The 12008-nt window shown below is 41.5% G+C and overlaps 1 protein-coding gene across 1 annotated transcript; it reads right to left on the reverse strand.

The window, feature by feature from the left end:
* Positions 1-878: 878 nt before the first annotated feature.
* LOC137299918 (glucose-6-phosphatase catalytic subunit 1-like) lies at positions 879-11355 on the reverse strand. The gene is made up of 5 exons (XM_067968915.1): positions 11033-11355; positions 8903-9012; positions 8677-8782; positions 6040-6155; positions 879-2538 (listed from the first exon to the last, which is right to left on the reverse strand). The coding sequence occupies exons 1-5, from the start codon at positions 11260-11262 to the stop codon at positions 2027-2029; spliced, it is 1074 nt and encodes a 357-aa protein (XP_067825016.1). The 5' UTR covers positions 11263-11355; the 3' UTR covers positions 879-2026.
* Positions 11356-12008: the final 653 nt, after the last annotated feature.

The raw sequence follows: 12008 nt of genomic DNA on the forward strand, positions 1-12008 counted from the left end.
GTGCAAGGGCAGAAAATCCCAGTAGTGTTGCAGTGGGGACACTGCACATGCACCAAAAGATCCAGTGAGGGAACTTAAAGGGGCAGAAGCACCCAGACCATCTGAAAGAAGATTCCCATTTTAACTTTTTGGCCAAGGTAGGTCTCTGGGGTTGACTGCAGGGAGAGGAGGCTGCTACAAGACCCTCTCCCTGCATTTGGGGAACTCTGGGCAGTTACTGCAGCTCCCAGGGTCCAACACTGCCTTTGCCACGGTTGCCCCGGGAGGTGTTAGTTATTAGGGTGGAAGCTGCTAATTGCACGTGGCGGGCAGGGAATAGCGGGCAATGCCAATCCTGATGTGAGCAGGGAGTGGGGGGGGGGAAGGGAAATCCCAGTCAGGGTGGTGAAGTGACTGTAGATTTGATAGCCTCGTATTCCTGCCATTTCCGCCACAGTCCTGCCTGAATTCTGGCGAGATTGTGACGGTAAATCCTCCCCACCCCCCCCCCATCACCTTTTACTTTGATACAAGATACAATAAGATACAATAGATAGAAAGATAAATAAATACTTGGACATGACAGACAGGCAAGGCATGGGTGTACATCTATGATTCCCCACTAGGTGAATTTACAATCTTAACCAATGCCAACGCAGGGAAGCATGAAGCAGAGAATAGTCAGCCTGTGAAAAATCTGTGGACCAGTGGTCCTAATCTACTGTCATGGGCCTTCTAGCAATTGACTACAGAGTGGGATTAACAGAGGCCTAGGAACCGATCTACAGCCTGTACTCTCAGCTGGGGCTGTACATAGTGCTAGGAAATTAAAGGAGGGAAAGAAATTAATAAAACAAAAATACCACAAAAAATAAAAATACATGAAAAGTAAAACAGCATCATTGCTTCCAAAATATTTATTATAATAAAACCTTGAAAACAAAACAATTACTCAATGACATGCACAGTGAAAAAGAACAAAATGGTGGCAATTTGTTAATCTAGCTAATTGGTCTTCTAAAACACTTAACAATTGTTTTCTCCATGATAAAAACCACCTATATAAAATAAATAATCATCCACCCACAGACAGAAAAAATGCTTTATCCCATTGTAGATGTAGTGCATTTGAGATATGTACATTTTCAAATCCTTGTATTACAGCACAAGTTTTGAATAGTTGGATCCCTGTAGAGAAGAAGCTCTTTACCAGAATTATCCCGTAGTGAGTAAAGTGTTCCCTTATCCAATTACTCATGTCAAACAAGATGTGTAGAACATGAACTGGTATGCAAGCAGTATATCCTTTTTTTCCCTCACTGACTCATGCCCCACAGCTCCACAGGGACCAATATGCCTCCATTACCTTACCCATCTGGCCCTTCTTTCATGTGTAAGCATATAGATTGAGCGGCAGCAGGTTATTCGATCATGGGGTGAATCACCTGCTGAATACGATCCTATCCTCATCCACACATGCATACTCCAGCTGCTTCAACATAGAATAGGGATTGTACGTGAGACCTGTCTGATCTGAACGGGTCTGTAACACACCATGTGCACAGTTTCTCACTGGGTTATCAGGGGAGCTGCAAGTGTTCCCTTTAAACAAATAGCTTTATTGATACGGAGCCTATTGAAGGCAAACATCGGAGTACAAAACGTAACCCTTTATGCTCTCATTTTACCACACAGTAATATGCAGGGTGACTGATATCTAGAGGGTTGACTTAGATAATATGCAACTGAATACAGGCACAGGATTACAAAACAAACAGGACTAATTAAAAATGCAACTGCTGGTCTGTGATGTAAGCAGTTCTTTCTCAGGAAACATCCGATGCATGTAATTTTTCTGGATCATCTGGGTAGTCACATGTCTAACAAAACCATTCTTTTCAGTGGGATCTGCTAGCCCTGTACCTTTGTCAGATTTGTTGAATTCAGATTCTGGCCCAAAGTACAACTAACCAAAGTCAAACTGATTTGATTCTTAGAGTGACTTCACTAAAAGCCCTTAACGTACAAATATTTCAGTTCTAGAAATCTATAGCACTTTTTTCTCTTGTTGGTTCATAACGTGTGATGCAGAGAATGGAATGATTGCCACGGCTGCCAGAGGCACTGCGGTACTTTTACAGAAGGATAATAAATAAAATAGGAATTCCTTCTGTGTTGGGGGCTTCACCGAGTCAAACAGGTGCAGGACAATCAACGACGCCACAATGCAACTTAGTCTGAAGCTGAACTGCTGGCCCCTCTTTCCTTTGCAGCTTTCTACATACATGGGGGAGTTGAGAGCTAATCCCAATCCAAACAAGGCTCCCAGGTTCCTGACCAGTCCAGCGAAGGGAGTGCTGTCGATGTAGATCCACTCTGCTCGGGCGCACCATCTCTGGGCTTTCTCCATTGACCACAGCAGGTCCACTCCCAGCACTTTCAACAGCAGGTAAAAGCCCAGAGCGAAGGAAAACAGGAAGAGAGTGATCTTCAGATACTTCTTGAGGGTTGCGTTGTAGATTGCATTAATTCGACCAAACATTTCAGCCACAACCATTCCTGAACATAAAATAGTACAAAAGTTAACACTGAGATTGTAAAGACCAAGAAACCGTTGTGAAGTTTTGATATTGAACAAATATGGAACTCCTCTAGTCATTGACTTATAATTTATGACGAAGATTATTTGAGAAATGTATAGATTTAGTGAGTTGTGCTGAACCCAGTTGCTCGCAAATTAGCCAATGTCCTCTATCTTTAGCAGCAAAAATTGCATTGATATAGTGCCTTATCACGCTGGTCAGAAACATCTCAAAGCCATTTGCTACATTGAATTACTTTGAAGTACAGTGACTATTGTTACGTAGGCAGGCACTTTGCGCACAAGATCCCATAAACAACAATGAGGTGAATGACCAGTTTATCCATTTTTGATGCTATTGACTCAACAATCTAATAAAACAAAGACTAGAGAAAAAAATATATCTGGTTTGGAATAGGATTAAAGGTTAATTGGATCAGTGTAGTTAGAAATCATTAAACAGGCAAAATGGCTGCTCTGCTGCTGTGGTCAAGTAACAGATGACAAAAGTAACCTGTTGAAATAATGGAGATGTAAGAATAGACAAATATTCTGGAATATATGTTTTGATTCATTACTTTTAGTGGTCAGGGAAATTTTTTGCAGAACTTTCCATCAGGAGATTAAGTAAGTGGGGCAGAGTCCATGATAGGGCACATTGCTTGTTTTGGTCTGGGTCAAGAGTGGGCTTGATGGTTGAATGGCCATGTTTTATTATTGTAAACAATTTTACAACACCAAGTTATAGTCCAGCAATTTTATTTTAAATTCACAAGCTTTCGGAGGCTACCTCCTTCGTCAGGTGAACGATGTGAAATCTAAACTGGTCATTCACCTCATTGTTGTTTATGGGATCTTGTGCGCAAAGTGCCTGCCTACGTAACAATAGTCACTGTACTTCAAAGTAATTCAATGTAGCAAATGGCTTTGAGATGTTTCTGACCAGCGTGATAAGGCACTATATCAATGCAATTTTTGCTGCTAAAGATAGAGGACATTGGCTAATTTGCGAGCAACTGTGTTCAGCACAACTCACTAAACCTATACATTTCTCAATATATCTATACATTTCACATCGTTCACCTGACGAAGGAGGTAGCCTCCGAAAGCTTGTGAATTTAAAATAAAATTGCTGGACTATAACTTGGTGTTGTAAAATTGTTTACAATTGTCAACCCCAGTCCATCACCGGCATCTCCACATCATGTTTTATTATGTTCTTATTTATAGTTAATGGATGCAACAATTGGAAGATTGAGTCGTGCTGAGGTAAACACTTTCTGTTACTGGCCTTATAACAGCATATGGAGTATTAACAGGAGCTCACTGAGCTGCCCCCACCCCCTGCCATTGTTTAGTAAGTTAAGGCAGTGGGTGGCTGGGCCATAAAAAACAGAGAAGGCCCAGATTCAAACCCCAATCTGTGCTGAGTTAGCTGACCTCAGCTGGGATGTCAATAGGGCCACTTTACTTGGTTTCAGTGTTCCATGTGCGATAGGAGGAAATTGACCAGGGTTCCTGCTCCTGGTCATTATCCAACGACTCATGCTCGAGTGGTAGTGTATGGATGAGGACAGGATAGGGCTCAGTTGTGATGCAAACTGGCAGTCAAAGCTTATTGTTAAGGCTCATAAGTTAAGAATGGTCATTTGGGCTAGGTACTGGTGGGTCTCCAGTGCCCATGGAACCCTGTCCCAGCAAGGAGTCAACACCTTCAGGAAAGGAGGAAGGGATAACATTGACAGTAAAAAAGAAAAGGAGAGGAAACAGTCTTATAAAGCCAGGCCCCATTCATTGAAGTAAGGCTCAAGAATAGTCCTTAGAACAGTAAGAAGTATATTACGAACATACGAAATTGACAGGCAGGAAAAGACCAGCTTGTCCATTAAGCCTGCCCCACACCATGATGGCCTCACATCTTCATGAAATCTTTCCAGGGACAATACTACAACACTTCTTTTTGTAAATAATATCTCAAATTATAAATTACAAATTTCCTTCATAGCTGGAACAGGATGTTGCACTGTTGTGTAAAAATCCTTCAATTCAGAATGAATAATTTGACGACTGCATAGAAATAGCACAAGAAATATTACACAAGTGCATTAACCACAGCAACGCAGAAAAGTGTAAAGTGATACATTTCGGTAGGAAGAACAAAGAGAGGCAATATAAACTAAAGGGTACAATTCTAAGAGGGATGCAGGAACAGAGAGATCTGGGGGCGCACAAACCGTTGAAGGTGGCAGGGTAGGTTGAGAAAGCGGTTAAGAAAGCATACGGGATCCTAGGCTTTATAAATAGAGCCATAAAGTACAAAAGCAAGGAGGTTATGATGAACCTTTATAAAACACTGGTTCGGCCACAACTGGAGTTTAGTGTCCAGTTCTGGGCACCGCACTTTCGGAAGAATGTGATGGTCTTAGAGAGGGTGCAGAAGAGATTTACTAGAATGATTCCAGAGTTGAGGGACTTCAGTTACATACATGGACTGGATAAGCTGGAATTGTTCTCCATAGGGCAGAGAAGGTTGAGAGATATTCAAAATCATGAAGGGCCTGGACAGAGTATATAGAGAGAAACTGTTCCCATTGACGGAGGGGTCATAGATTTAAGGTGATTGGCAAAAGAACCAAAGGCAACATGAGAAACAACTTTTTTACACAGCGAGTGGTTGTGATCTGGAATGTACTGCCTGAGGGGGTGGTGGAGGCAGATTCAATCGTGGCTTTCAAAAGGGAATTGGATAAGTACTTGAAGGGAAAAAATTTGCAGGGCTACAGGGTGGGGAGCGGGACTAGCTGGATTACTCTTGCAGAGAGCCAAGACAGACTCGACAGGCCGAATGGCCTCCTTCCGTGCTGTAACCTTTCTATGATTTCATGCTTAGCAAAGGAAGTTAAACCCTATAGTGTTTATGGGAATATAAACTTTTATCAGCACAGATAATACTTTAATACTGCTCACAATGTTATGTAAGCTGCCTCTGGAATTATTGTCATCTCAATTCTACACAGCCATCTATGAGTCAACAAAAAGCTTCTGAATACTGCAGGTTTGCTAACTGCACTTCAAAAGTAATTCATTGACTGTGAAGCATTGGGGACATCCTGAGAATATGATAACGCATTACATTTTCTTTCTTAATTGTACAGGGAGAAGTCATTCCAATTGTAATGTTATTGCAATGTTAGCTAAAATTATTTATCAAAATACCTATATGCTAAATCTCTAGTCAAGGAGACAATAATTAAACAATAGTTGTGCTTTGTGTATGTAAGCTTGGAAATTTCGATCTGAGCTGTTCTCATATGAGTGCACTTGTATAAACATTCCTCTCTGTGCTAGTTTAACAGAGGTGTTGACCAGTTTTAAATAAACAGAGAGAAATTTTGTATAAGAACAGCACCGATTGGATTCTCTACCCATATTGTGGTCTTTCAGTGATGCAGGAAGAATTACCGAATGCTTCCACTGACCTGAAATGACCCCCAGGAAGACCTGATGAGGGAAGTGAGTGGCCACAAATACTCTGGATGTACAGACACAGATCTGAATCACCCAGAAGACCCCCCATAGTAAAGCACGCAGACACCTGAAATAGAGAAGGCAGAGATTACAGCACATGACAACATAACAAGATAATTAGGATTTAAGTACACATACTGGTAGAGTGTCTAAACAGCACAGACTACTAACATAACAAATTGTTCTTGTTAAATAACAATCCTTAACCAGTGCTTAGTTTTACTGTCTGTTCATGATGTTATTAAATACTCCAATTGTTTATAAGGTGAAGTACAGTACATTATCATACAGGCACAGGGTAAAATTGGGCTGACATGAGTTTTGTCAATGTAACAAACTTAATTTTCAAAGAAATCAGTAACCTTAACCAGACACATTCCTTTTTACCTTAGAAATACCCACAGGCCCTATTGCTTTCTCTGCAGCCTGAAGCTTGAGTTCTACTCACTTCTTAGAGCTTGCAATGCTTACCTACATTCACCTGCCAATATTTCATGGGTTCAGAGCTTACTGGACCTTAGTTTGTAGCCTGTGTTTACAGCCTGTGCCAACTAGGAAGTTGCTATGTAATACTGTGTAAATGTTGTATTGTTGGAGGTGCTATCTTTCAGTTAAGATGTGAAACCGAGCCCACCGAGCCCCCATCTACCCCATCTATCTGATCTGGTTGTTCGCCTTATGTGAATGTAAAAAATCCCATGGCACAATTCTCAAAGAAGAGTAGAGAGTTCTCTTGGTGTCCTGATCAACATTCATCCCTCGACCAAAATCACCAAACCAGATTAACTGGTCATTCATGTCATTCTCTGTTTGTGGGACCTTGCTGTGTGCAAATTGGCTGCCATGTTGGCTATAGAACAACAGTGACTGCACTTTGTTAGTATTTCATTGACTGTGAATTGCTATCAATAGGGTGGCCAGGAAGGGTGATTGAGACCAGAACAATGGACTCACTTAACAAACAGCTAGATGATCTTATGAACTCACATTTTACAGTAACAACAGCCAAACCAAACACTGGCTGAGAGTTTGCTTAAAGAACAAAAGGGTGAAAAGAATGTGTTATTCACTAACTGTGAAATACTTTCTTATTATTTGAAGAGTTTGTTGCAACAAAACTTTAAATATAATTTACAACATTTTCGAAGCCCGTTTATGTGATTCCTAAAATGTAAATGTGGGTCAAAGTTTTATTATATCTATTTACACTTTTCTCAGTCATTGGAAAGTACAAGTCCCAGCCTCAAAAAACTATGATACTTGTTTATCATTTTGTGTTTAGATTCTCCTGTAATGTTTAAATGATACATAGGAATGTACAGGACCTCTGTTGTTCATCTGGCCTGTTCCAAAGTTTGAAAATTCCTTACACTAATCTCTCTCTCTCTCTCTCTCCCTCTCTCTCGTATGCATGAGTTGCTTTGTCTGCCAAATATCTCACCAGTCCCGTCTGGAATTTGACAACACTATCTGCCTCCTCTGCAGTCTGTTCCATAAATTCACCAACCCCTACGTAAAGTAGTTAACTGTCTGATTACCTTCCCTCTTCTAAGTGTGAGTCCATCCTTTTGTTGTAAAGTTTGTGACTGTCAAACATATTATTATGGTTCAATTTATCTGCACCCCTTAGTATGTTCGACATCTCATTCAGATCAATTCTGAGCCTTCTTTCTTCCATGTAAATGTCCCCATTATTTTGTGCCCTTTCTTCATAGCTCAAGGGCCCAATCTAAGGTATCAATTTAGTCCTAAATTGGCTTAAAATTTATCAATGTTAACAGATTCAGTGGGGGGAATTTTAACCATTCAGGACAGGCAGAAGAGCGGCGGGGTGGTGGGGGGGGGCTAAATTCTTAAAAATGGGAAACCCAACCTCAACCTGCCACGAACGTGCCGACTTCCGGTTTAACCGGGATGGGTAGGGGGTTGGGCAAGTAACCTGCTCTTGAGAGATGGGTCTGTCGTTATAATATGTTAACAGCCATTTGGATTTAACGCCTCCAGCATGGGTTTCCCGGGGATCTGGAAACCCAGCAGCTAAAGGGAAGTGAGAACTGCTGGATCCAGATGGTAAGTGCTTTTCCAGCATTGCTTGTGTGCCAGGAGATGCAGAAGTGCTTCCCCCCGGACCCCCTGACGTGATCTGCCAACTCCCCAGCGCGATCTCTACCGCCCTCCCCGGCGCGATCTCTACCCCCTCCCCCCTCCCTGGCGCGATCTCTACCCCCTCCCCCCTCCCCGGCGCGATCTCTACCCCCTCCCCAGCGCGATGTCTACCCGCCCTCCCGTATGATCTTTCCCCCCGCCTCAATGATCTATCCCCCCACCACGATCGCCCCCTCCACCTTCCCTCCTCTCCAGTCCCCAGCTGCGGCCTTGTACAGCAGGCCTTCCCGCGCCAGGCAGCCTCTCAATCTGGCCGGCTGTCAAGGGGGAAACTAAGTAAAAATAATTCTGATGAGGTCCTTCCGTTAGTTTCGGCAGGACCTCCACCTTTCTCGTATTTCTGGGTTTCCCGGCCGCAGAGAGGCACCCCGCTCCCTCCCCATCTCCCTGTAAATAGTAGGGCCAGTGTTTCAGAGACTCACCAGTTTTGGACGCAGTGCTGCTTATTCTGAAGTGTGCCAGTCAGAATTGCTGTCACCATCACATACCAAACCCCAGCTGATCCCATGGCATGTCCCGAGGGGCTCCCTGAAATGGACAAGGTTTGGCATCAACTTTACGTCACGAGGAACGCTGAAGAAAATCTAATCTTTGGTTTATTAAGATCTACAATTTCTATTATTTAGAAGTGTGCTGGTTTTTCAGTACCTGGCCCTGTTTCACAGGTGATGGGGTATTGCTCTAACACAGGAACAGATGAGTTGCCATAATAGGAAGTTTCATGAACCCACCAGTAAGGTCTCTGGCCAAATAATATCCTGCAAAGGGGGAGAAAAAACATATTGAAAGAAAGCAGATTTACGTATAGATATTTGGATTTCAGATAATTCAAAATCTCGGCTAAACTAACACAATACATGTTAGAACGTAATAACATAGGACATTTGCTAAACATTTACACTGGAGCATCTAGAAAACACTGATAAGATTTGCTTTTTAATAATACATTGAACAACGAGCTGACCACAGCAATTGGAACTATTGTGAAACTTAGGGACTAAGAGTCTCCTGTTTACTAAGTCCTGATTGTTGTGAGGTTATCTCGGAATGTTGCCTTGGTCTTGTTAATTACTGATCCCTGTTTATTCATCTCGTAAAAAATCTTTTAACAAAATGAATCTATATCTTTCACTAAATGCCATACGGTTCCGAAAGGTTATTATTTAAACAAAGTTAAATAAACATAACTGTGGTCTCAGAAGCCTAAGGGTTCATCATCACTACAAATGTAACATCAATGTAACGCAGTTAAACTTCACTCCAATGTTACAGTTAGAATGTTAATTCAGCCTAAATCCAGAGTCAGGGCCTGATCTAACACTGGATCAAAGGAGAGTTCTGACTCCACTTTGCTTCAGAATCAGGTTGGGCCTTAAATCTGGATAAATTTGTATCAGTAAAAATCGGTAAATTTGTAGTGTAACTGCGTCCTGAATTAATGCCGCCGTGGTGTATCTCCTTCAAATATAAGTAGAGTTCTGGGATGGTGAAAGTAAAATAGCTCATACAGGACAGGCTGGAAATGCCCAGTTCTGGTCAATATTCTCAAATGTCACTTTTTATTTATCTCTCCAATTTTCTTCCCTTCTGACCTGAGGATGTTGATTTAAGTTGGGCCCCTCCGGCCTCTCACCCAAGTGACTATTCTTCATGTGATAATGAGTGGCAGTAAGCTATAGAACCACGAGAGGGTCAAAGCCTTTTCTTCTCTTATTCAATGTCCACACACATACAAGCACTTTGGATGCATATAGTGCTGAAAAGAACAGGACTCATTCCATCCTTCCATTATTTTTAAATTTAAAAATGTATTCAAATCACAGATGTTGATTGATCAAGGGCACAGCCCATTGTTATTTTTTAAAACTACTTTATGGTGCAGTGCTGGGTTTTATATTTCAATGGGTTCACAATCCCACATATACTGACCAACTTCTGAATAAAGTGCAGCCTCCATGTTTGGAAGAGTTCCCCTTCAATCGCGGCAGTGGGCAAGAACAAAACAGAAAGGTCAGCATGGATAATATTCTCTTAATTGTGTATGAGAATACAAAGTGCAAACATATAGCTGCCCTAGTTTCACAAAGGTTAATGGGTAAACACACTATTTGGTGTGGTACTCAGCTATACAGACCAGGAAGATTCCGGGTTGTTTGTTTGGTCTGGATTGAATTGGCTGATCACAGTGGAGGCAATTGTAACACTACAGTTGACCTCAGTGTCCCTGAGCTAAGTAAGGGGACAATCAACCAGAGTACATCTTGGAAAGTACCCATGTGTAAACATCTGATGAGGACGGGATTGGGTAATGATGCCCCCCCTCCCCCCACCGCTGTTAAATTACCTTTCTGCACAGAAGCAGCCCAGAGGAAGTCAACACTTTCAGGAGACAAGAGGAGAGATTTGAAGAGATATACAAAAATAGGGCCCACCTGTTCTCTGAAACCTTCACAATGGAGACAGGCTCCGTTGGGCGCAGCTGGTTAAGCCAGTGAGTAGACGAGTGATGCAGGCCAGAAATGTTCCAACATTCATTGAGGTTACAGTTGTACAGCCAATTCCACAAAAATGAAAATTTGATAATAAACAAACCGTTTATAGATTTCAATTTGTTCCTGGCTTGTAAATACAAGCAGAGCCATTCCTGTTCTGCATAGGTCTGGTTCTCGGAAACATTTTATCTATTCCCCAGGTTTGCAGGTAATAGAATATATGTATATATATATTTAGATATTTAGATAGATAGATAGATAGATATTTTTCCCCTATGAAACTTACCATTTAAAGATGAGGTTGAGCCAGTCTCCAATGACTGCCACCCAAATGAGTTTGATGCCTACTGCTTCACACAGGTGGAACCAGATGGGAAAGAAAACAAAGAAAGTGTTTCTCAGGTCTGCAGCAAAAGAGATAAAAGTGAACCAGCTCTGGGAGTCCTTGTAATTCAGCTGTAGATACTGCACCAGTTCTACCCCGGAGCTGTGGAGCAGGTCCATCCCAGTGTTCATTCACTGCACCTTTGGGAACTTCAGGTAGTGGAGCCTCTCTCACACTCTGTCCCTTTGTTCTGGATTAGCTCTTCCCTGCTGCGCTGCGTGGATCCGTTATATACAGTAGTAGCCAGCAGTATAATGCGCAAACAGTGATCTTTGGACTCAAAAGCTAGACTCACAGAGTCAACGAACAAAGCAAGATCACGTCAGGCTGACGCAAACATGTTTGGATACCTTTTTGCTTGAAAAACACCCAAGTCATTGAATTTATTGATTGAGCTAATAAACAACTAGAGAGGAAGGATTTAAGTGTTTTTAACATTATTGCACTTCACATTGTTCAATTTTAGATGTGGTAACAGAGGTCTAAGACTGACCAATTCCTTTAAAAACTAAAATAATTATAATGTTTAATAAATGCATTTATTTTCAAACTGAAGAAAGCAAACTTTAACCCTGTGATTGCTGGGAATTTTCACTAAAAGCCCAGAAGCATGTTAAATTACAGTATAAATATGCACAACTAGGTAATCAGCGCACCATTCTGTAAAGATCACATTGAGAATATACTAAATCAGTGTGAAAACCAGTGTACAGATATTTTCTTATTAAAAATGTTTCTGCAAGCTTCAATTTATTTTAATAGCTGGACTGTTAATTGTTAAATATTTGGCAGGTTTCTTGCTTCACTTTGTAATTGGTTTGCAATGTTTGAATCCTTGAAATAAAATATGGGAAAAGTCTTGTTGCTTTTTCAAAGT

This window comes from Heptranchias perlo, chromosome 30, assembly GCF_035084215.1.
Source record: "Heptranchias perlo isolate sHepPer1 chromosome 30, sHepPer1.hap1, whole genome shotgun sequence".
NCBI lineage: Eukaryota > Metazoa > Chordata > Chondrichthyes > Hexanchiformes > Hexanchidae > Heptranchias > Heptranchias perlo.

What these genes read in the sequence shown, in the direction of transcription:
- LOC137299918 (XM_067968915.1), bottom strand. Translation starts at nt 11,262, where the DNA reads ATGAACACTGGGATGGACCTGCTCCACAGCTCCGGGGTAGAACTGGTG. An exon ending in CTCAACCTCATCTTTAAATG is followed by an intron (nt 9,013 to 11,032) that starts GTAAGTTTCATA and finishes CCCCCTTTGCAG; the next exon opens with GATATTATTTGGCCAGAGAC. An exon ending in CTTCCTGGGGGTCATTTCAG is followed by an intron (nt 2,539 to 6,039) that starts GTCAGTGGAAGC and finishes TTTTATGTTCAG; the next exon opens with GAATGGTTGTGGCTGAAATG.